General features: G+C 34.0%; 7 protein-coding genes across 7 annotated transcripts; 6 read left to right on the plus strand and 1 right to left on the minus strand.

Moving 5' to 3' along the window:
• Nucleotides 1-782: 782 nt before the first annotated feature.
• On the plus strand, nt 783-1,773 carry Lamtor1 (Late endosomal/lysosomal adaptor, MAPK and MTOR activator 1). Its single transcript, XM_962325.4, has 4 exons — nt 783-969; nt 1,013-1,179; nt 1,228-1,441; nt 1,487-1,773. Exons 1-4 carry the CDS (start codon nt 922-924, stop codon nt 1,580-1,582), a joined length of 525 nt encoding a protein of 174 aa, XP_967418.1. The 5' UTR covers nt 783-921; the 3' UTR covers nt 1,583-1,773.
• LOC655851 (uncharacterized protein) lies at nt 1,715-2,763 on the minus strand. The gene is made up of 2 exons (XM_008194541.3): nt 2,514-2,763; nt 1,715-2,466 (listed from the first exon to the last, which is right to left on the minus strand). The coding sequence occupies exons 1-2, from the start codon at nt 2,674-2,676 to the stop codon at nt 1,760-1,762; spliced, it is 870 nt and encodes a 289-aa protein (XP_008192763.2). The 5' UTR covers nt 2,677-2,763; the 3' UTR covers nt 1,715-1,759.
• A 1,975-nt stretch (nt 2,764-4,738) lies between these two features.
• LOC103312874 (uncharacterized protein) lies at nt 4,739-6,645 on the plus strand. Its single transcript, XM_008194668.3, has 8 exons — nt 4,739-4,863; nt 4,911-5,037; nt 5,086-5,212; nt 5,258-5,419; nt 5,475-5,717; nt 5,761-6,107; nt 6,153-6,371; nt 6,417-6,645. Exons 5-8 carry the CDS (start codon nt 5,644-5,646, stop codon nt 6,545-6,547), a joined length of 771 nt encoding a protein of 256 aa, XP_008192890.2. The 5' UTR covers nt 4,739-4,863; nt 4,911-5,037; nt 5,086-5,212; nt 5,258-5,419; nt 5,475-5,643; the 3' UTR covers nt 6,548-6,645.
• On the plus strand, nt 6,574-11,437 carry LOC103312842 (uncharacterized). The gene is made up of 3 exons (XM_008194542.3): nt 6,574-6,831; nt 10,723-11,165; nt 11,215-11,437. The coding sequence occupies exons 1-3, from the start codon at nt 6,752-6,754 to the stop codon at nt 11,370-11,372; spliced, it is 681 nt and encodes a 226-aa protein (XP_008192764.1). The 5' UTR covers nt 6,574-6,751; the 3' UTR covers nt 11,373-11,437.
• LOC103312875 (uncharacterized) lies at nt 11,351-11,981 on the plus strand. The gene is made up of 3 exons (XM_008194669.3): nt 11,351-11,476; nt 11,521-11,642; nt 11,684-11,981. Exons 1-3 carry the CDS (start codon nt 11,419-11,421, stop codon nt 11,930-11,932), a joined length of 429 nt encoding a protein of 142 aa, XP_008192891.1. The 5' UTR covers nt 11,351-11,418; the 3' UTR covers nt 11,933-11,981.
• A 1,853-nt stretch (nt 11,982-13,834) lies between these two features.
• On the plus strand, nt 13,835-15,894 carry LOC135265227 (uncharacterized). The gene is made up of 2 exons (XM_064359024.1): nt 13,835-14,045; nt 14,098-15,894. Exons 1-2 carry the CDS (start codon nt 14,031-14,033, stop codon nt 15,892-15,894), a joined length of 1,812 nt encoding a protein of 603 aa, XP_064215094.1. The 5' UTR covers nt 13,835-14,030.
• Nucleotides 15,895-15,972: 78 nt separating this feature from the next.
• LOC103312876 (uncharacterized) lies at nt 15,973-20,289 on the plus strand. Its single transcript, XM_064359025.1, has 5 exons — nt 15,973-16,118; nt 16,163-16,247; nt 19,403-19,487; nt 19,538-19,666; nt 20,004-20,289. Exons 1-5 carry the CDS (start codon nt 16,051-16,053, stop codon nt 20,201-20,203), a joined length of 567 nt encoding a protein of 188 aa, XP_064215095.1. The 5' UTR covers nt 15,973-16,050; the 3' UTR covers nt 20,204-20,289.
• Nucleotides 20,290-23,482: the final 3,193 nt, after the last annotated feature.

Genomic DNA, 23,482 nt, shown 5'->3' on the forward strand with positions numbered 1-23,482 from the left:
AAGACGAAGAGGATAAAGGCTGAAGCGTAAAAAAGATGAAAAAAGAGAATAATTAGTTTTTTCTTACTTTTTTTTGAGAATCTTATTTTTCTTTATTTATTTTTATACTTGTTTTTATATCACATTTTCTATTTTTTAAAGTTTTCTTACAAATACACTAATTTGATAGTCCAATACCGTCATTAAAATGTAAAAATTTATTGTTTCTGTATTGTTGACATAGTTGACATTGTTGACGTCACTTCAAATGTTGACGTCGACGTCACTGTTGACAGGTCAACAATTGAATTGTCTATCTTGTAATTGTTGACGCTCCTATCACTGGTTCCACCTTAAAGATACAAAAAAAATGTAATGAACAAAGCTGTAGAGAATTAAATTTTCTACAAAAAACTTCGGGACACCAGATATCTATATCTTCAGCGTTTTGAAAAATATGGGGCAGGGTGCAAATTGGTAAAGATTTGAATTTTTTTATATAGTTTATTATAAAAAATTTCCATTATGTTTATGTTTTACTATTGGGAATTTAATGCTCAATCTTCCTGTTTTATTTTTGTTTCATTATGTGTTACGCGTTATAAAAACAACCATTTTTTTTCTAATTCATTCCTCTAAAATTTTGGACGGTAACTTTTAGATATCCGTAGACCGGGTTTTAATTATTATAAGTGAAATATTTGTATCATTCATTAAACTAAATGCTTTATTAGAGCCAAATCTAACATTGGGACACTTTATTTATTTCAAAACTGGCGGCAAAAGTTGAATTTATGCGCGGCCGGTAAGAACGATCACCTGTCAATGATTTAACAATGACGTTTCGTGATGGTAAATAAAATAGGGAATTATTAACACTAACACTGATAAAAACTCGTCTTCATGATCTAAACTGTGTTTAAACGTCTTATATTTACAACCATGGGGTGCTGTTATAGTTTCTTTTGCAAGGATGATGGCTCATCTCAGGTAATAACAATTTGAATCAACAATAATACAGTTTAAACAATAGCACGGTGAGCCGAACGAAAGGACTCATCTTCTTGTGGACCCCGTATCAAACAACACAAACATACAAAGAGTAAATAGTGAGGATTTACTGTGTCATAACTCTAAATCTGCCCCCAAAAAGACTGACGAACAATCTGCACTTAATAGGATATTACAAGAAACGGCAACGTTGGTCCTTTATCAGCAATAACTCTCTTGTACATTGTTTGTTTACAGGAACGTAATAGACGTGGCTGCTTTAGATTCACACAACTTGCAGCAGCACGAATATGTTGATAGGATGAAACAATATAATCTCAAGGTGCAACAAGTTTGTGCTAGCAAAAAAAACAAACTAACGAATAGGCTTAAGACGTGTATTCTTGAGGATATTCCATGGACGGAGATAACCCTACAGTCTGAACCAATCAGCGCAGAGGACAGGAACTTGGTAACTCGTTAATTCTTATTAATTTCGATTAACCCTCTCCTGCAGATTACTGAAGCCCTGGAGAAAGCAGCTGTTGCGATTAATGATATTAAAGTCGAGCATAAGGAAGATTTAGTTGTGCCTTTCCGCATACCCTGCTAAGCTATCTCTATTATTTAAACATTAAGAAATCGTGACTTGTTCCTTGATATCAAGGAAGTGTGTTTGTGTTAAAGTGTGACATATCATTTCGTCTGGAGTCACAGTTTCTTCCGCTTGAAATAAGATCAAACCTTACATTATATTTGTATATTATTAGCGTTACAATTACAAATAAATTTATATTGATTTGGTATGGTTTTTATTTAAATCGTGGGATTCAATGACTGAAGTGGCAGGAACGTGGAAGAAGTACAACATGAAACCTGCCGCTAGTAACAGGTGACAGGAGGCGATCCCAATCATTAGAAAAAACTTGTGTCTTGAGAGCCTCAAAGCTGGCAATAAAGTGAAAAGTAAAACAGCCCCTGATACTAACGCAGCGATTAAAACAAGCAACCATTGCAACAAATTGATCTGAATGGACCATAGAATTGAGGCCGGGATGTAGATAAAGAGTGAATAACCGTAAATACAGATCAGTTCAAGCGCACTTGGAGTGGTGCCACTTTCCAGGCCCTCCAAGTCATTAACATCAGAACTCCACTTCAGCAAAGCCCACAAAGCGAAAGGGATTAACAAAACATAAATATAAATCGCCGTTGCGGCGTATGAAACTAAACGAAAGTTGTATTTCCAATGGTACTGATTATTCGCCTGTTGGAGATAATTAGCGATGTTTCCACTAATGGCAATCGTAAAAATTAAAGTGACCGATATCCAGAACGGCCCATACAAGTCGGGTTTATGACGAAGGTGGTGCTTCAAAGTACTGTCCCGTTTCGGCGTAACTGAGGCTATTATCCGCTCAATCACATCCTTTGTCTCTACGTCGAAAAACTGTTGGTAGTACTCAAGCGTCCAAAACGATTTTGTTGCAGATGGGTCTGGAACCATTCATTGCTATACTGTGTTTCGTTGACGCACTACTTACTTGTCTCGTCCAAGGGGGCCCCAGTATCGTTTGCTTGACTAGAAGTGAAATTATCGTTACTTATATTCAACTGGGCGCTTGTATCTTGCAAATTTGAATGTACTGAGGGATAGTCTTGAAACGAGAGGAGTTCGTCCGTTGGAACTTCTTGCATTTTAGCCATTTTTCGATTATTTTGTTAAAAAATCGTCCGTGTTGTCATTTTTGATTGACGTGGGATGGTGGGCAAGTGCCACCAATCGGACGCATTGAAAGTAACTAGAAAATTTAAACCAGAGAACAGAGAGGTTTAAATTAAAACTCTTCTTCGCTTTTTTGAATATCCTTGAACAGTGTCCACCGACTATTCGTCTTTTTGTTGGATTTTCCTGAATTGGCAATTCAATTACCCAATTGAAAAAGTGCGCTCGCATGCACATGGGTTATTTCGAGAATTCGTCATTTGGACCTTTTTGTCGAAATATAAATGAATTTTAGTTCAATATTTCTTATTTATGTCCACGCACTATCCCAGTTGTGGTGTTTTTATCTAGCATATCGTCCAACTTTACCTGGGGATTGAATTCAAAGAAAAACTGAGGATGTGAGATGCATCAATGACAAACTCACCCTTTTATGAATTAGCGTAAGGCACGTAGTGAGTGTTGTAAAGTTTGTTAGCATTTTGATTGGGCCGTTTGAGGTCGGCCATTAAAATTACGAAGAAAACCAATCACTTTAGGTTTTTCTTATTCATTGAAGAAATTGTTTTTGGACATGATTGGTCTATTTAAGGTCGGCCATTATAATAAAGTTCAGAAACCAATCACTTTGAATTTTTGGACTCATTCAATAATTTAATGGAGTAATGTGAATGGTTGGTTTAAATCTGAAAGCAGTCAATAAATAAACCTTGTTTTTTAAACTGCCTTTCTTAATGCTTCCTAAGTCAAAGTTTTAGTGAAAAAATTGGCGGCAGCTCATCTCAACTGCGACAAATTATGTTTATTTATAGTTTTTTTATCTAAAAATTTCGTTAAAATTTTTATGTTTTTTCACTTCTACACTTTGAACGCGTTATTATCGAATGCCTAAGGTTCCTCAGGACATACGTACCTACAGGTGTCAATGCCTTGTGTCTAAATAGAGAATTTATTCCTTACTAAAACAGACAGACTGCACATACATATAAGAATAGAGGTATAATGGTCCAAAATTCTTCTCCAGATGCTTTTTTACAATTATTTTTAACGTCTACTAAAAATTAAAAAAATACTTCTAAATTTTCTCCAAATTCTCTTTTAGAGAATTTTACTAACACTTCTTCTAAATTCTTCAAAATAATCTTTTTCGTTGATTCACTTCTTTTTGGATTATGTTAAGTATATTTTGAATATACAATTATACCTACATTCTTTACATTGGTTTATAAAGTCTTCTCTAGATTTTTTTGTGGAAATATTATGTGGACTATAGGTATAGGTTTTATTATTTTATAAACCAAAAAACTGTCGAGAAATCGACGGAAAATGAAAGGTTTTTTTCATTTAATTAACATGTTTTTTTAGGTTTTAGAAATTTTTCGAAAATTCGAAATTTTTTTGGAATTTTTATTCGAGAAAAAAAAGTCGATAAATCAGAAATCCTAATTATAGGTGGATTATAGGTGTTTTTGTAGTAACTTAAAAATCTTAGAGCAGGACATTTGGGTTATAAAAAATAAGACAAATCTGGACACGAACATAAAACAGGGCACAACTGTAAAAACCTAAACCTGTTCTGGCTAAATCATGACGGTCTTAGTCAAAATACCTTATAAAACTAGGATCATATTATACTATATTATTACGATACAAAACGCATATTGTGATGTAGTGATGGCCTACAAAGTAGAAAAAATATTTTTTAAACTATTGTTCTAGATTTTACTCTACTCTTTTTTATACTCAATTCTAGTTATATCTAGAATTTTTATTCTTTAGCAGTGTTTCTGTATACAAAACTTATGATTTCAAAAACAAAGTTGACTAACCTAAGACAGCATTATTTCCTCTCACAGCAGTATTCTGCTTTCATTATAAATTTATCTACAAAATGTTTGGAATAATATTCTTTATAAAGCCTTTACATGATATTAAACCAAGTAACCAAGTTTTTAAATAATTTTAAATGGGTCTAAAAGTTCTTTAATTAATCGTCAAAAAATGGGAAAAATTCACTATGTTGGCAACAACGGACAAGACGAAAGTAACTAGCAAATTTCAAAATTTCGCTGTCATACTTGAGAATGTGAAATGGATTCAGATCAAATTAATAAATATACTTTTTTGACGACATACAGGAAGGATTATGTGAAAAAGCCGATAAAACAGTATTATCCCACCTGTAGTCTTCTCGCTTTTTATAATTTTGTTCAAGTCTACGGGCGGAGGCAAAAAATCAAGAGTTTGAGGACCCCATCAGTGAAGGATTTAAGGAGTTTTTAATTTTGGATAAAACAGATCTAAAACCACCGAACGAAAACGGCGACGAATACTTGGAAAAAGTTCCTTTCAATCTTCCAATTATTTTATTGACAATAACAAAATTCTAGTTCAAACAAAAATACAAAGAGATTGCAAGGATTCACTTTCAAGAACCGTTAGATAAAGATGCCATAAGGAAAAATAAAGTCACAAAAGGGGCCGTTACCGAATACCAGATGAGCTATTGTGACATTGGTGCGAGAAACGCTCACTGAAGACAAAACTGACTGCTTTTTTTAGAAAAAGATACTCAATTCAACTTGGATAAACGCAACAGAAAATTCACTTTGGCAGATGATGCGGAAATACCGTTAACAACTTATGGAATTTATTTCAGAGATCAGACAAAGGCTTTGAGACCTCCGCTCATTATCATACCGTCAAATACTTTACACACGCATGGTAATTTGGTGAAAAAATACAAATTTGTGATGATGGTAACATTCCTCGACTTTAGGAAACCTCGCCTGCAGTCACTACATCAGCGAATACACGGACCACATTGGCACATTTGGCGAATTTATTTTAGAAAAAAGCATCCAAGGACGCAAACCTCCCCCCGAAACCTGATTGTCAAAATTGTGTCAAAATTTCAGTTCAATAAAATTTTTCGTTCAAAATTCGCAATGGTTCTCGATCAATTTCAAACCACATACAGAAAGGACTACATATGGCCTTACGTGCGCGCTTACGGACTAAAGTAACGCAATTTTTCCGTGAAAAAAAATTATTCCATGATTTAGGACAACTCCTGCGTTACCTGAAGCCGGCGACCACCTCACGTGCGAGTGCCACTGTCCAAAAATCGACAAAACTAAACAAGTCGGGCTCGACCAATCCGAAGCCGCATGGAGTCGTCTAGGCCCCATGGGCCCCCTTCTAGACCCCAAAGTGTACCCTGTGAAAGTGGGCGCAAGCCCCGAATCACAAGTCAGTCGCTTCAACCAACCTAACGTCTACTTGCAAAAACTGAAAGACAAGTTCCCCTACATTTACGAGTGTTTGAGGAATGCACCACCTGATGATCTGATCTCGCGTATCAATCGCGATCGGCTAAGGACCACCTACCAAGTCGATTATTGCAAATTACGTAATTATTTTTCCGAGTTTTGGCGCAAAAAATAAGTTATTTTAGAGGAGTATCCTGACGCTCCTTACGACGAGCTGTTGCGAGCGGCTGGAGTGTCTGGAATCGCCCCATGTCCTGCCCCTGTGCGACTTCCTGGCGACCCTTGCAGGCCCAACCAGAGGTCCATCGCCTACCGTCCTGCGGTTATCAGTAACCGGGTTGGGGGCGGTAAGAGCGAAGGCCGGTCAAGAGGCGGGGACGACAACGCCATGAGCTCCTACTGCGGTACTTATTTCGATTGATTTTCCCAAAATAATGAATTTGAATCAGCTGGAAGCTGTCGAGGGCCTCTGGGTTCAATGACAGCCGGCGCGACGGAGTACCAAGACGCCATATCCCGTCTCGGCCAGATGATAATGCGTGACAAAATCCACTTCTCTCTCCCCAAAAAAATAATCTAGCCGTCGTCCAAACAATTTTTATTTGCCCTGCCACTCGGAAAATGGATTTCGTTACGATTTTGACAAGATTGTCACAAAATTTCGTGTGTTATTTATTTGTAAAGTACTTGTTCGGTCTCCTCCGTCCCAAATTGTCGTCTTTTAGCATGCTTGTGTATCAGAAACAATAGTAAGGCCAAGAAACCAAATTTGCAGTGATACGAAATGACCGTGGACAAGGAAACTTTCTTGACCAACTACCGGAAAGACTACAAATGGCCCAGTTTCGTGCCTTCGGTGGCCAAGTAAGTTTGTGACTATTATGCCAGTTGAGTATCTTCAATGAAGAACAAAAGGTCAATTCACTAGCAGTTGTGAATTTGTTCAATATGTTGGGCTTCTCGAAACAGATTTGTGAACCACTTAAGAAAATTGCAACACAATATGTTAAGTAATTTCGTCAATACCTTTGGGAGAATAGAAATACTTGGTATTTCTGATCAATTTGGTCAAATCCAAAAATTTTCAGTTACTTTGATAAAAAATCAGCAGTGAAGTCTCAGTTTACAAACTTTAATGATAAAAATGGTGAAAATCCAATTAGCAAACTAAACAGAGAAACATGGTTTAATATGACTTACTGCAGACTTACTAAAACTGTCGAAGAAAAATTTAATACTTTCCATGATGTTACGGTGTACAGATGTAGATAAAATAAAATGGGACACTTTTTTTCGTTGGCGTAACACGTTCTTTAGTCGTTTGTGATTCTAATGGGGACAAATTAAACACACAGTATTTTACTTAAACGACAAGTATTTTTATTCAGTAAAAATGATAAATGCACAGTAAAGAATAATAATAAATAATAAAAGTAATAAATGCACAGTAAAATAATAAATTTACAGTAAAAATAACAAATGCACAGTAAAAATGATATATGCAAAGTAAAAATAATAAATGCGCAGTAAGTCAAAATTGGAAAGTCTAAAATCTTATATTTCGAGTTTAATCGTTCACTGGGGCGAACCGAGCGTTTATTATTTAAACTGTGCAAACTGAAATTAGACACTGTACATGTACGATTATTTTACTGAGCATAGTTTACTTGTCATTTAATTTTTTTACTGTGCAAAATATTATTACATTAAATCGATCACTTCTAGTTTTACTGTGCAAAAGTTAATTAAATATTGATCATATATTATTTTTACTGATCAAAATCGAATTTATTATTGGTCGTTTTATTACTATTCGATTCTAATCATAATTTACATTATTACAATTTAAATACCTGAGAAAATTCAACTTGCTTTTGATTAGAAACCTTTCTTCGTCTAATCTACATCCAGGATCTATAATTACTGTACTTTGTTGTCTTCATTTTTTCAAAATATTGAAGACGAAATTTTTAGCAATATTATAGCTGAGAGCAACTAACCGTATTGACCAAATGTCCTTAGCTTTTGAAATTATTCCTATTTTAACAAAACTGCTAATCCACATTAGTATCCACACTATGATCCATTTTGATTTTAAAAAAATTTTTTTTTGAAAAGTAGGTAGTGTCAAATTTTAATTTCAAATCAAAGTTTGTTTTAATAAACTAAATTTGATTAAATATCAGACACTGGAAAAGATAATATACCACAATTCTGAAGTCAAAAGAACTCCTACTATTTTTTATGAATGGTTTAAGCTAAATCCAGAAGGGCCAAAGAACGATATAATAGACAAATTTTAGAAAATTCTGATATCTACGCAAAATCAACTTGACAATTGATTAATAGGGAAACTGGTCTTAAATTAAAAGAATTTTCAGAAAATTTTACTGCGGATGAATATAAATTGATCGAAAAAGTTGTGGATATTGGTACTTCAAAACATTCATCTTTATTTTAAGATTATACAACCTTAAATGAAAGAAAAAGCTATAGAAAAACACAGTTTAGTTCAACAATTAACACATCCTAATAATGATGTTGATTTAGTTTTTGAAAAACCCACATTCAGTAAGTCTTTTTTCTTTAGAGCACTTAATTTTTATCAAATCTTAGCAATAGATACTATTTAAATTAAGAAAAAAAAAGAGCGACGATATAATTTGGTATAAATATGTTGACTGTTGAAAAATGTTGAAATTGTTTGCTAATTCTTTTTACTGTTGGCATAATTCTTGTATACAAGATGGTGTTTTTACCGATAAGATAAAACTTGTCAAATTCTATCCTCCATACGAAAAAAGGGAAACAAATGTTCCTAAAAATTTCTAGTATTTTCAAAATTCCTAAAATCTCTGATCTTTCATCTATATTTGAATACTATCGTTTTTTTTTTAATATTATGTACCAAGTAATTTGTATTTAGAGCACGATTTTCAAAATTGAAGGCAATTAACAAGTTAGTAAATTCAGTTAAAAAAGCTTTTAATAATAAAGAAAGATATCTAGCGGAATATAGCGACCTAAGCGCTGCTGTTGATTGGGAGACATTGAGATATTACTTAACAAACTGTAATAGATTTCAAATATCTTGTCTAAATGAACAAAACAGTAGCTTCAAAAAATTAAATGAGGAGTGCCTCAAAGATCAATTGAGTCCCCTTCTTTTTCGTTTTTTACATAAGCAACCCACCTTTAAAACGCTGACGATTTCACTTTTGTGAAGTCTTTGGAAAAAGGAGTGGATCCAAATCTAGTTTTAGTCTTTATTCTAAATAAAATAAAATGTTGGTTCTATGTAACAAATTGTCTTTAAATGACGATAAAATTGTTATAATGAGTTTTGCCGTAAAACATGACGAGAATATTAATCAAATTCATGGTAGAGGTGGTTCCATATATGGTGGCGAACTGACAGTGACATAAAAGTTTCTTGAAATGCACTCACTTGGTTAAGAGAATGAAATACATGGGCGTGCATTTTTTTTGCTAAAATTTACTTAGTTGTTATTTTAACATTAATAAATTTTGAGGACGAAGATTCATAGAAAAATTACTATTGTTGTTAATAATTTGTTCATTATTCTTCATCTTACGGCTCTCACTATAATTTTTTAAAGACTATCAGTGGATTTGAAAATCATTTTATTACGACGCCTATGGGCAATTTTTTTTCAATTCAGAAATAAAATTAACTAGACGCCCTCTGGTGATGACTTTTGAACTATGTCGAAAACAGTAAAGAAATTTTTGTAATTCCACATTTAACTGACATTTAATGAATTGTTCAACAATTTTGCGTGTATAGTGTTAATTACTTACAATAGAAAGAATCACTTTAAAAGTACGTGGTGGTAAATACTAACGTTGACTTTGGTTCTGTAGTTTTTCGTGGTATAAAGTGTTTATTGTTGGAACTTGAAAGTGGATAAAAAGTGAAAAATATTTAAATTTTGATTACAAAGTGTTATCAAACAGTTGTCTAATTAAAGATTATGTAATGGATCACAGCGAACCCAAAGTTTGGCTCAAGAAACCAATAAATTAGTGAAGTGTGTGAATTTTAGGTTAGAATTTTTCACTGAAAAAATCATGAAATGCTGCGGTAAATCTACAAAACTACAATAAAGATTAACAACTGCTGATACATTTAAACGAAAATTATGCCAAAAGGTAGGCTTTTCAATGTCTTTGTAATAATTTTCCAATAAAGAAAGTGAACCAAAAAGTCATTCGTTATTCGTGTTTTCCTCGTCATTTTTCATTTGTCAACATAAGTTTCTTGCATCAAAGATACAATAATCATTCCGCATAGGCAATGCAATAATTGTGAAGCCCCAAAATTCGTACAACGCTCAAAATATCCGAATAAACATTTTCCCGCCATTTATTGTTACTGTTTTCGACCTAGCTCAGTGGCGCCCCCAACGGTAATTTTACTTCCGAATAGTAAAGCCAAAATTCAGTCATTTTCGACAATGTCAGTTCGCCACCAGATTTGGAATATGCTTTACAATTCAAAAATTTGTTGGATCAATATTTATTAAAAATTAAACATTTATTTTTATTATCGTTATCTTATTATTTTTATTTTATAATAATAACAATAATAATAATAATAATAATAATAATAATAATAATAATAATAATAATAATAGTAATAATAATAATAATAATAATAATAATAATAATAATAATATGATTATTATTATTATTATTATTATTATTATTATTTTAAGTATTCAAATTTTTAAGACCTGCCCAACCCCCGATCACCACAAAACCCAACAATTTCTACGTCGCTAAATTAATTGAGCCGTTTTGTCATTGCGATGCCCACCGATATGAACCCCAAATGGGAAGATACAAAATGTTAGCAGACAAGGAAAAAATGCTACTTGAAGAGTTACAATGTTTGGGCAAAGAGATGTCGATTTTGGCAGGCGAGGTTTTGGACCATCCTTGTGATACTTACGACGATAAAATGGCCACAATTTATCAAATTGACTATAATAAGAAGGGTCTCGAGGCCAAACAGTACCGCAAGTTGATGCCAGCTATTGACTCCCCGGTTGGAGTACCCTTCGAAGGACCTTCAATCAGTCTGCGGGAGGGGTACAGGGATCCGACTGCCTTCAGACACTTTGCGATTCAAAGGCCCAGAATCGACGTGTGCCCCCCTGTGTCTTTCCATACAAGTAATAATTTAGTAATAATAAAAACGAGAAAAAAATTGTTTTTTTTTAGCACCAAAATCTATCTCTGATTGGTTTACACCCCTGACTGGTCGGTCCGAGTACCAAGACACCATAAGCAAAATGGGGTTAAGCATTATGAAAAGTAGCCAACAATATGCTGAGCCTTTGCCTTCGTCGAGGAGACGTTACGGTGACATGTGTATGTAATTGTGCAAAGTTGTAATTTAGTGTCGTGTCTGTTTGCAATAAAATAATGAATTGTTTCGTCTTAATTCTTTTATTTCATTTAACATTTGCCCATTTTGACAACGGTGAGTCGCAAAATGCGTTACAGGAGTCACAAATTCGCTTTCAGAAATTAATTTGGAATGTAAGGGTAAAAAGTACGAAAATGTGACCCTAACAGCATACTACCCCGATTATAATGAGGATGACGGTTACTTAGACAAGAAGGGCAAAGATCTGTCGACACTTCAGGTGAGTTGTTGCGTTTTTGGTTGTGGTGACCGAATTTTCAGGATTATTTGGACAATCGAGCCGAGTTTGTAACACTAGCAATGGATGACGCTTTAAACCTTCCATATGGCACGAAAGTTTGTGTTCCGCAGTTAAATCAACATTTCGGCCACAGAATTATCCTCCAAGTTCGTGATACTTCAACCGATCTGAGGGGAAGTGGCTACAAAAGAGCCGATATTTGTGTCAGATCGGAAATCGATAGTTATGATGTTACAGTCAACAGACAAGTCACTCTCGTTTTTCTTTAACTACAATTAACAAATGATTAATAATTATTTAAATAAAGCGTTCAAGTTTGTTGGTCGTTTTATTCATTGTGTGGTCCCGTTAATGAAATTAAAACTAAATTTATTCAAAATTATAAAAAATTGTTACTTTCTCTAGTTTTGCGCTCTAAATATTCGATGATGTAGGGCGGTAATTGGGTGCCCACCGAAATATTAAACGCTAGATTTACAGTAAATAAAGCAATAAAGTGCAACCGAATCACAAATATTGATGAACTACTTAATTAGCAACTTCTTTCTTCCCCATTTAATGCATACGAATGCGCAATTTAGCATTTGATTACAAACACATTTATGCAACACATAAAAAAATCACATTAGAAAAATTCCTCAAAATACAATTTACTTTCTGAATTGATAAACTTATAAATCATATTAATTTTTATTTGTATGGAGAAACCTGAATAGTGAGGAGCCCTTCTAAACATGAAAGGATCGGACGGGATTGAAAGAAATATTTAAAACAGAAAATTTCTGTTTTTTTCTACCTAAAAAACTTGCAGTGCAATTTAGCCCTCGTGTAGCAAATGTTTTAATAGCTACAGAGAGCTGAGAGAGTCTATTATGACCTATTACTGATTACTTCTGAGGCATTTTCTAAAGTGGTTAATGCATACAGGGTAAATAAAAAGCATGAAACCAAGCTTTTCAGGAGGTAACTAATTACTGATCAAAGAAAAAAATGCTAAATCTTTAATTCTTGCCACTGGCTTAAAATCAGAATCAGAATTCAGCGTATAAAATTTTTCACAAGACATGGGTGATAAACTGATAAACAAAAAAAAGACGTTCGATTAAACATAAAAATGAAGTCAGATTTCAAAAAATTTTTCAAGGTCACAATTTTTATTAATTTTGTTTTAAGTTATTTTTTTTCCAAATTTAAATTATTGTCGAATTTGTATAGTGTATTCTTCTAAGTACACTATTTCTTCACTAGGGGTGGACAAATCTATGTATCTACGTGCAACAGATAAAACGGAAATACTAAAACCAACACCGCTTGCACACATTTGTAAATTATGTTTCTCACCAAGGATTTTTCCATCGAAATTAAAAAAGAACAATCTAAACAAAGTCTAAAGTTATATACAGAGTGTATACAAATTGGCGCATAAGCTTTTGAATACGTTCATAGCACACTTTCTCAAAAAAACTATAACAAAATTCCTCTCAATTATTCTTAGCAGTATTAAAAAGTAATGTGAAGATTTTTTTCGCTTAATTTCCTAACAGTATATTAAAAAGCACAAATTCAGTTTCAAAAAGAATGAGTGCTTTAAGACCTTATAAGTTTTTTTATATTATTTTTTGTAATTTGCCCTATTTGTGCCGTTTTTGGATTGTTACTTTAGTCGATTTTGGAATTTTTGTGACAGTTGGTAATATTTCACTTTTGAAAGTGAAAAATTTATTTAAAATTTTTGTTTTATCAAGTTTTGTTAAAAAAAAGAGTTTTAATGACAATAGAGATAATCTTGTCAACCTAAAAATTTTCATAAAATGTTCCGTCAAATAATAACTATTATGACATCGCACTTGATAAAGTTGAGTGCTTTAAGATGCCTATTAAAACATCAAAATGGCGGCAAATTACAAAAACTATTTTTAAACAGTGATCTAACCAAAAATGAGACCAAGTTCTACTTTTCCCGTCAACGTGTGGAAAATTATTTATAAATTATTTAAAGTAATCATCAACTTTAAATTTTCAAAATTGTGATTGTTTTATGCAGAACGCTAAAAACACTTTTGAAAAAGGATTAATTTTGCTCGACTTTTGACCGACTAACTGCTTTATTTCAAGACAAGATTTACATGTTTAAAAGCAAAACCACTTTGGGAAAGTGTCATAAATCATTTCGAAGTGTCGTTAACAGCATGCAAATGGGGGAAATTGAAAACTTAAACATATTTAGCTCATGAAAACAGCAGAGATGACCTGAGAAAGTACAAAATTTAATTAAATACAGCAAATTAGAAGCATTATTATATAAAGTGCGCTCTTAGAGAATGGCTCTTATTTATGCTCTAGTTTTAGTGAAGTGTACAGTTCAAGATGAAACGATTTCTTGTAAGTAGAAATATTTCACACAAACACCCCCAACTGACTCACCCTTCACTAGATACTATTTTTGGTGGTGACTCACAACTGCAGTGGAAATTTAATAATTGAAGAAGTGACCGGCTCTCGTGATAATTCCATGCAAGTTAACGTTAGCGCCGGCTATGGGGTTCGTTCCGAAAACACCACCATTGTTACCCCATCTCCGCAGTACCAATTTTCCGATAGAAAAGAAAACGAGACAGTTATACAAATCAGTCAAGACCAAATTTCCCAACCTAGTCAAAACATTCCCGAGATTTTGCCCACCCCCTCTTATCAAGTCCATGAGAAAACACAAGAAGTACAAGAGAAGAATTTCCAAATCGCCAAAAGCCACCGCTTCCAGAAACGCTACCGCCAGAAAAAACACGAAGAGCCCAAAAACACTGAAATGGAACAGCACAAAGAGGCCCCAAAACCGAACATTGCCGCGGCTGGGACGAAAATTGTGGAGGTTTTGAGGGTTCCCGCAATGTATGAGTTACACCTGCAGTCTGACCCTCAAAGACTAGCCTCACTGAACACAGCCTTCCTCACGAAATTAATGAACCAGAATTACCAATACAAGCGACCAGTTGTGCCTCAGTTCTACCAAAGTAGCAAAAACTACATCCCGCAACAAAGCATGAACTACATACAGACGTACGGTGGCAGCCCTATCCCTCCTCAAAGACTCCAAAATTTGAAAAATAAGTACGTCAGTCAGAAATTAAACGTGGCACCACCTCCTCAAAATTTCGTCAGCTTTGCGCAAACTAAAACACCACTTCAGACCGCTCAAACTCAAAATTTAGCCGGTTTTAAGCACAATTTACGGCCTCAAAGCTACCCAACTAGTTACCAAAACGTGCAAACGAACCTATCACCGACTGAAAGTGCCCAAAAATACCCCAGTCTAACAACCCAAACCCCCACACTTTTGAGCAACGAGATCCCGGCCGATTTCTACCAAAAACCACAAGCTCTGCATGAAGTACCGGCCCCAATTTTAAACAAACAACCCTTGAAGCCCATTAAAGGGACCCCAGTCCCCAGCTTGGTGTACGGCAAGCCTGTGGAGCCCCCATACCAACCCTCCACCCAAACCTCCGCGTTGTGGGGTAGTAACGTGCCGTCATACCAACCCTCGACTCAAACCCCCACTTTGTGGGGTAATAACAACGTGCAAGATTTGACTGGAGATTTAAGCTCGTATCGGGGACAAGTCGATTCCGTCCCTAACTACTACCAAGAGCCCCAAAAAAATTACTACAACCCCCATAATCAAGACTATTACAACCACCCCCACTACCAAGGGCCCCAAAACGTGCAACATTACTACAATGCGGCTTTTGCCGACCATTTGGACCAAAATCTGGCCAATGTGAATGGCGGAGTTGCCACGTATTTGAACCCTGATGGGACCATGACGGTTTCAAACTTCCACCATAACCCAAAATTGTACCGTCCTTCACCTGGGTATGAAATTCCAGTGAGTGAGAACCAACCCCAGGAGCAGGTCCCGGATTATGGTCTTACACCGTACCAGAACCAGAATTTGGCGAATTTCAACAATGAGATGTATTCCGGTTACAGTCCGGAAATTCCGGTCAATGAAAACCAAATCGAGACCTCCGAAAATCAAGAGCAAAACACCGATTTGAATAATTTGCTCGTTGGTGCAGCTACAGCGAGTCTCGACGAAGCGCAAAGTCCGAAATTTGGGCGAGGATTTATGTCGAAGAGGATAATGTACGGCAAGCCGGTGGGGAAGAACAGGCGAATGGCCCAGCCCATGGACTACATTCTCTACATCAAGGAGAGAATATTTGACTAGATTTTGGTCCAGTTTTGTACATAATTAATTTAATAAATTATTTATTGAGCTCCGTTACTTGAGCAATTATTGGAGTAATCCATGAGTAATCAGACTGTGGACGGATTAAATTTTTGACAGTAAAATTGACGTTTTTTTTGGAAAATTCACGTGAAAATGGCCCAATGTTTCGTTTCCACTTATCGAAATCACTACAGGTGGCCCGACCCCCAATTCACAAAATCGTGAGTGTTGCGTGATTGGTTTTCGTTTTTGATTGCGTTTGTAGTGCCCATGAGCCGTACGATAACTTTGTCAGTGTTATTCCCCCTGAAGACATTTGGATTGGCGCCGATACCGGCGAGGATAAATTGGTACAAAAATTCAATTATAATTATGCAACGTTTCGTCGAGTCTTCAAACAACACGAAACTGTTTACAATTGAGCAAATGAGTTCTGACTCCACACTATTTAGTCTAACCGGAACCAAGCGTAAATTGGTGGAAAGTGTGACCCAACAATAGAAAATTTAACAGTTCTAGTAATTGTAACCCGATTTTAAATTCTCGTAAACATTTATGAGGTTCATCCTGATTTAATGACCAATTTCTGGGTAAGACAGTGTCGGTTTTCTGCGAAATTGCCCGTCTGGCCTTAAAAATAAACGAAGCGGGTTTACTGAATCACATCTTCATAAATAACACTTGATTCGAATTTTAATTGAACGCAGGTTCGGCAGAATTGTTATTTTAATTTTTTTCCTGCGGTTGCTTCCTCTAACAAAATGATTCTATTTCGTGATAAACATGTTAAAATCAAATTAACAAAACAATTAACTTGAAGCCTCTGGCGGTAAAAATTTGGGGCCTCTAAACCTCTCTCACCAAAAAATAAAGAAATGACAGTTTTCGGTTTGAAATTTTTTGTTGGTAATTTGTCAACTGTTGAATGTATTACTTTTTATTTTAATGAATTGCAAGGAGATATGAAACAATATCTAAATTTTTTCTGGAGAGACAAAAAAATATTTTTTTTAGGTTTGGATTTAAAGTTATAAATTATAATACTATTTTGATACATAAGTAATTCATTTATATCTAATTTTGCAAAATATTATATGAAAAAGTTGTTTATGCGTTTTATTCCGTGTTAAAATTAACACATGTATTTACGATACACCCTGTATTTGGAGAAATTAAGATATTATAATATAGAAACGTTGTCTAACAACCGTCATCTTATTCAAATTTGATCAACAACAAAAATTAATTATTTTTGAAACGGTTTCCAAGAAAATAGTACTCAGTGTTGGCACATTTACAAATTGTGATTTATTGATGAAATTTAATTTTTTTCAATTCAAAAAACTATTCATCATTATGTTAGGGAGCGATTACTTAGTCTGAAACATGAAAACGTAAAAAAATAATGAAAACTGAAGAAGTTAACAAAATAAGTTTGTAGTTGTAGATTTTTTAAAATATGATTTAAGAAATTTTTTCAAGAGTTTTCCCGTAATCTACACATGCTTTTCAACAACGTATCACTCGAGTTGGTGCGCCAGTTTTTGAGCATCCGGTATAGCAGATGTTAAACTATTTCTTTATCAACTCTTTTGAGCGGAAAAATTAGCACTTTAACCACAAGGATAAATAAAATGTTTTTAATTTATCTTATTCAATTAAATTTATAAATTGCAACATATTAACTTGAAGGGTTAATACAATAACTTTTTCTCTTAAATTTAAAGTCTTTCTATAGAACAAATGTTGTATTATTCACGACGATAAAAATTATTTATTACTATCTACTTGTCACTCTTGAACTTAACTTAAAGTTAAATAAAGTTTCTTTTATAGTCTTGTGTAATAAATAACTATTACATGATGAAATTTCTCTTGTTTTTAATTAAGAATTTTGTCATTAATAACAAATATGGGGTTTTAATTTTGTATTTAATTAGAACTAAGTATTTTGAAGTTTTCAAATAATTCACGAATAAGGTAAGTCAGCTTCTTACACACAGCAATTTGAAATTAATTATTTTAGTGCTTAGCAGATGGTATAAAAAGCTGAGTTTTGTTCAGTGGCGATTTTATCATTTACGAGATGAAATGGTCAAGTTCATTTGAATTTTCTTGTAGATAAACAACCTGTTTATAAAATTAAATTCATATTTATTCATATTTTCGAAGCTGTAATGTAAAATTTGCTATTTAAATAATACATAGATAATAATTTGTTGAGGAGATTTCACACACTTAGTTATACATAAGTAATTAATTATTATACCGACTGTTAGATGCAAAATTCTTTACCACCAACTTTTGAAAATAATTCCTAAAAAACTAAATGCAAAAGTCTAAGCCAAAATGTAATGATCTAAGCCTAAGCCTTTGCTTAATCTTTTACGAAACTATTATTTTCTCCAAGTCGTACTCGGGTGATCAAATTAAAGATTCAATTACTCAAAATCTCCCCAATTTTCTATTACATTGTTTAATTACAGAATTCTCACTATAAAAGCAAAAGGATCTTTTGACGTAAAAACTAAAATTTACTGGAATAATATGAAAATTATTTTTCCTTGCATTTTACTGCATTGTAAGTTGCAATGTAAATTTAGAAAAAAATTAAAACATGAAATTCTTTCAAAACTATATAAATGCCAAAGTCAAATTTTCTCTAAAATTTATTTGTTATTACTTATTCTTGCACTTTAAAAAGTTAATAGCTAAATGTAGTTTATAGTTTCAATGGCAAATCTAATTACACGGAGAAAACTGTCTATTAAAATTTGTCTAGTACGTTTTTCTAATAAAGTGAATAATTAATTTTTGTTAGCATTAATATTTATGACATTGCTACTAGAGAAGGCTTTCTTTAACAAGATTAATAAATTTTTTGATACAAATTAAATACTTCTGTACACAATTTCTATTGTTTAAAAAGATTATACATTACGCATTAATACCCTGACCCAGGTTTTGTTAATAGTTAACTTAAGGCATATTAAAATGTAACAGAATATTTTTAACAGATATTTTTTATAAAGTGTAATGGATTTTTTTTCTGTGCATTCATAACTATTTTACGATTTTATCAACTTTAAAAAAAAATAATTAGGTAATAATGCGACGTTGGCATTTCTATAGTTTTGAACTTTGTAAAGATTTGTTTTAATTTATTTGTTTCATTAGAAGTATTGTCACAATTTGGAGTTACTTTTTTGCACCTCCATAAAATAGACAGCATACTTATAATTTAAATTTTAATTGGACGACACATGCTGAAAGTTGCGTCAGAATAATAATTTTGATGTTGCGTTTACTTTAGAAAATGCTTCCATTTCTTAATAAACATGTTAAAATCAAACTAGCAAATCATGAGTACACAATGAGTATTTAAAATAAAATGTTTTAGCGATTTGGGTTAGACAAATATTTTTGAAACGAGTTATTTATATTTACATCTCAATTTCAACTCGTTTATTTGAATTTTTTATTGAAAAAATAACTGCTGCTTTAGGACGCTGCAGCTTTGGAGAAACGCCTGAGAAAATGTTATCTCAAGCGCCTAATAACAACCTATCAGTATGATTATTGCAAAGACTGTAAGAATCGTCTAATGTTAATTCCATATTTGTTGAATCATTATTTTAAGTGGTGGCTAAATTCATCGGCGAGCCTGCAAACATCGAAATCGAGAATCAGCTCCTGCAATCGGCTAAAAATCTCTACGATCCTGACTCCCGTCCGAAAATCGCTCCCCCGTTACCGGGAACGAGAAAAGGTAATTATTTTCGGTTAAAGGTCCATTTTTGCCACACATTTGGCTTGGCTTCGCGCCAAAACAAGCAAACGTATCACCATCACCAATTATTTCATTAAAAGATATATGGGTGTCACCGTGTGGGGTGCATGGCCGGTGATTTATGCGATATTTTGGCGTTTTTAATTTTCCACGAAATATGATTGGATGTAGGTGTCAAATTGTAGTTCTTTATGTGGCTAGTGGTGAAACATTGAGCCGTCTTGGTGTCTAGTCCGCTGAAAAACTGGATTTTATTCTCGGGAATCTCTATTTTTACGCAGTTGGACGACGTTGCGAAAAACTGATTTTTTTCCAGTTTTTGGTTATATCCGACCCAGTCGAAACTACACGCCCTTGACGACCTACCAGTTCTTTATCGGAAAAACGGGCTATCAAATGCTCAAAGGCATGCCACAGGCCGAACTCCAGCAACAAGACGAGAAAGGGGAAGATTTGGTGAAAAAACCGGAAAAAATCGAAGCGAAATGCGAATGCTATTGTTGCTCAAGGAAATAAAAATTCGCCACCACGTGTAAAACAAATTTTATTAGTTGTTTTGAGTCGTTGTAAATGCGCTGTGAAAAATAAAATATTTCCGAATTTTGGCTGTCCCACGTGATTTATTGGTCGTAATTTGCGTCGATACCTTTTTATTTTTGAAGCAATTTAATCAACAATCAACAGGCAAAATGAATCAAAATTAGATTTTTCAATGACGATTTAGCACGGAAACATGGCCAATCTGGTGCTAAAATTAACATACTCTCTTGTACACATATCAGCTCTATAAATACGTTTTCAGTTGCATATCATATGTTAGTGACGTCAGACTGAAAACCGGCGAAATCAATTTATGCTTCGGATTTCAGCGCTGAAAAACCAAGCTTGAAAAATTTGGAAAAATTACTTTATTACTGTTTATTTTTACAGACGATTCCTCGAATGATAAAATTATAACTTTCTGTTACGTAAAATCTGTCATATAAATTAAATTATCGGCACCAGTCGTAGCTTTTATGATTTTTTTGATTTACTTTACAAGCTGCCACTGAAATGTCCAAATTTTAATAAATCTACTCTATTTGGGGAACGTCTGAGAGCATTTGAAATTTGGGCTTGGTTTATTGATTTAATTAAATGCTTAGACAATCAAACTTTACAAGAAATAATAAACGTCTTAAATTTAATGAGCAGGTGCTGTAATTTTTTAGTTTAATGAAAAACATGAGATTTTGCAAAGCTTGATTGAATTTGGATGATTTATAAAGGTTTAATTTCGGAACACAAAAGATGACGAAACCGGCCGAATTTTAGCAAAATAACTCCCACATTTGCATAAGAAAATAAATAATGAATTGAGCAAAGTATTTGTAGCCCGTCCAAAATACGCCGTAATCCCCCTAATCAGTCGTGATCAAAGCGAAATTTTGGAAACGGATTAAGGCCCAAGGCCTCCAAATTTCGGTTTAAAAATACCGTTAGCAGATGGCGTTGATAAAATATACCTACAACACTCCCGAAATATGGCCTGAAATGTATACAGGCGCTCTAATATTTTATCCTTAATTATAAACTTAATTAGCAGCCAGTAACTTAGTTGGACGAGATGAAAGTGAGTTATTTATTAGGGAATCGTCACCAAAGCGTCGTTTCAGTACCGTTTGTAATTATTTGATTTTCGCTGCGAGTTTTGACGGCATAAACTAATTTCGGCGAAATAAATCCGTCAAATCGCCAATTAGTCCGTCCTACACGTTTCGTATTAATAAGTTTTTTGATTTCGATTTAATAGTAAACCGATGTACGTTTTGTTTAAAAGCCCGACAATTTAATCGGAGCACCGCTGTGTATATTTATTTGGATTAAAAGACGGTTGTTTTAATTAGGAGCGATTCTTTGAAATATAAAGTGTAACTTAAACAAGTTGAACGACCCGAAAGACCGGACTTTTTCTTAATTTGGTTAAGGAAAAGTTCCGAACAACGCTTTAAATATATCGATACTTATCTAATTCGACGTTGGCCAAGAAATCGCGATCGGTTGCCAATTTAATCATATGCGGAAGATAAGGGCATCGGATGATTAAACAAATTGGTGGCCATTTATTTGAAGTAATTTTCAACAGGGAACAGGAGCAGAAAGGTGATTCACGCCGTAATATATTGGCATTAGTCATGTGAATAATTTATTGTTGATTTTCTATGAACACATGCCCAAAAACTAGACTATTTTCGGCGGTTTTAATCTGGCGGTGTTTTATTTATTGTTGACGATTAAGTAAAGGTTTCATTGGCAAAAATGAGACTGCATTTTCCGATCAACCGAAATAGCTCATTTCGTCCGTCAGAGTGTTCAAGGCTGGATTTTGATTTATTCTTAGATTATTTGATACTCCACATTATTAACAAATAGGTTGTATAAACTGTAACTTTTGGCAAACCAACGGTATACAACAGAGGTTTTTGCGATAAATTATAAAGATTGGAAAATGTTTTTTACGCAAAAGAATAGAACAGATGTTTAGTTTGGGAAAAATATTTACCTTATGACAACCGTGTCAACCATTTAGGGCAGTGCTGCGATTAATCATCAAAGGTGACACTTACACCCATAAAAATCTTATCAATGGACATTTGCAAAGTGAGGCGTTTCCGGCCTCGTCACTGGAGACAATGAACGAAAGTGCTGATTAACTAAATAAGAATCCGGACGTCTTTAATTAAATTATTAAAAAAAGAAAGACTTTGTAACTAGAACACACTGCTTGGTGCATTACAGGAGCATATTGTGGTAATTTTTTTGGCGACTCTGTGTACACATAATCGAAAACAATAATGGCCCAATAAAGTTTTTAATAGCGGAAACGTGAAACAAGATTCTTGGAAATAAAAATAGAAGTCTAATCTAAAAGTTTTATTGAAGGAAGATAATTTCATTATACACTTGATCTGCTCTACTCCTTAAACTGAATAACAAAAAAAACTTTTGTGTGGTGACGAAAAATTGAAAAATATTCAACAAGATGGGAAATGGAAATGGAGTAATATTTTTCTTCTGTTGGAAGAGCTTTTTTGGGTCTTTCTTTAGCTGCTCTGGGGTTCAGTGGAGCCTAAACCACTCTTTCTTATTTTTTGTATTGGTCTTCAGTATCTTAGGCTTTCAGATGAACTTTAGTTTTAATCCTCGTGTTTGTCCAAAATTTTTGAAAAATGGTGTTAGAAGTACTTTTTGTCATGCAACAGTGAGTGATGAAAACACCTGCCTTGCTACTTCTAAAAACAGCACTTGGAGTTGAGTTTTAATCTTGTACTTCTAAGAATTACTCAAACTAACAGTTTTTGGAAACACGTTAAATAGAAGAGGCGGCTCTTCATCAAAATCCCGCCTTGACAATTTTCGAAAATTGTCAGTCCGTTGTGATCCCGTGGTGGCAAAAGTCCGAGTGAGGAGAAAATGTGTAAAAACTATTTTAAAAATGGAAAACAAGCGAGACGGGAACACCACAGTTGAGAGAATCCAAGCCAAAACTAAAGGCTTCAGTGTTAACTTTTCAGTCATACTGTACAGTGCATGTCGTATAAGCGTCTGAAAATAGTCAGAAGCTCGTGTGTTTTGCATTCATTAGAAGTCATTCTTCAGGTGCGCGTGTTCACACAGTGAATTTGTTTGTTTAACATGAGGAGGTGCACGAGTTTGTTGAAAGTTTAAGTGCGATGTGAACCTGTGACGATTTCAATGATAACCGTCGCAAGGAGCGATGTGGAGGTGGCCACCAGCGTCTCCTTCAAGCACTTT

The sequence above is a fragment of the Tribolium castaneum genome, chromosome 9 (genome assembly GCF_031307605.1).
Source record: "Tribolium castaneum strain GA2 chromosome 9, icTriCast1.1, whole genome shotgun sequence".
NCBI classification, from domain to species: Eukaryota; Metazoa; Arthropoda; class Insecta; order Coleoptera; family Tenebrionidae; genus Tribolium; species Tribolium castaneum.

Coding starts and splice junctions, on each gene's coding strand:
- Lamtor1 (XM_962325.4), top strand. CDS start 922: ATGGGGTGCTGTTATAGTTTCTTTTGCAAGGATGATGGCTCATCTCAG. Junction 970..1,012: donor AGGATGATGGCTCATCTCAG/GTAATAACAATT, acceptor TTTAAACAATAG/CACGGTGAGCCGAACGAAAG. Junction 1,442..1,486: donor GCGCAGAGGACAGGAACTTG/GTAACTCGTTAA, acceptor CCTCTCCTGCAG/ATTACTGAAGCCCTGGAGAA.
- LOC655851 (XM_008194541.3), bottom strand. CDS start 2,676: ATGGCTAAAATGCAAGAAGTTCCAACGGACGAACTCCTCTCGTTTCAA. Junction 2,467..2,513: donor GGCCCCCTTGGACGAGACAA/GTAAGTAGTGCG, acceptor GAATGGTTCCAG/ACCCATCTGCAACAAAATCG.
- LOC103312875 (XM_008194669.3), top strand. CDS start 11,419: ATGAATTGTTTCGTCTTAATTCTTTTATTTCATTTAACATTTGCCCAT. Junction 11,477..11,520: donor ATTTGCCCATTTTGACAACG/GTGAGTCGCAAA, acceptor ATTCGCTTTCAG/AAATTAATTTGGAATGTAAG. Junction 11,643..11,683: donor AAGATCTGTCGACACTTCAG/GTGAGTTGTTGC, acceptor CCGAATTTTCAG/GATTATTTGGACAATCGAGC.
- LOC103312874 (XM_008194668.3), top strand. CDS start 5,644: ATGGTTCTCGATCAATTTCAAACCACATACAGAAAGGACTACATATGG. Junction 5,718..5,760: donor GTGCGCGCTTACGGACTAAA/GTAACGCAATTT, acceptor TCCATGATTTAG/GACAACTCCTGCGTTACCTG. Junction 6,108..6,152: donor AGTCGATTATTGCAAATTAC/GTAATTATTTTT, acceptor AAGTTATTTTAG/AGGAGTATCCTGACGCTCCT.
- LOC103312842 (XM_008194542.3), top strand. CDS start 6,752: ATGACCGTGGACAAGGAAACTTTCTTGACCAACTACCGGAAAGACTAC. Junction 6,832..10,722: donor TTCGTGCCTTCGGTGGCCAA/GTAAGTTTGTGA, acceptor CAAATTTTTAAG/ACCTGCCCAACCCCCGATCA. Junction 11,166..11,214: donor CCCTGTGTCTTTCCATACAA/GTAATAATTTAG, acceptor GTTTTTTTTTAG/CACCAAAATCTATCTCTGAT.
- LOC103312876 (XM_064359025.1), top strand. CDS start 16,051: ATGGCCCAATGTTTCGTTTCCACTTATCGAAATCACTACAGGTGGCCC. Junction 16,248..19,402: donor ATACCGGCGAGGATAAATTG/GTACAAAAATTC, acceptor CTGCTGCTTTAG/GACGCTGCAGCTTTGGAGAA. Junction 19,667..20,003: donor GTTACCGGGAACGAGAAAAG/GTAATTATTTTC, acceptor ATTTTTTTCCAG/TTTTTGGTTATATCCGACCC.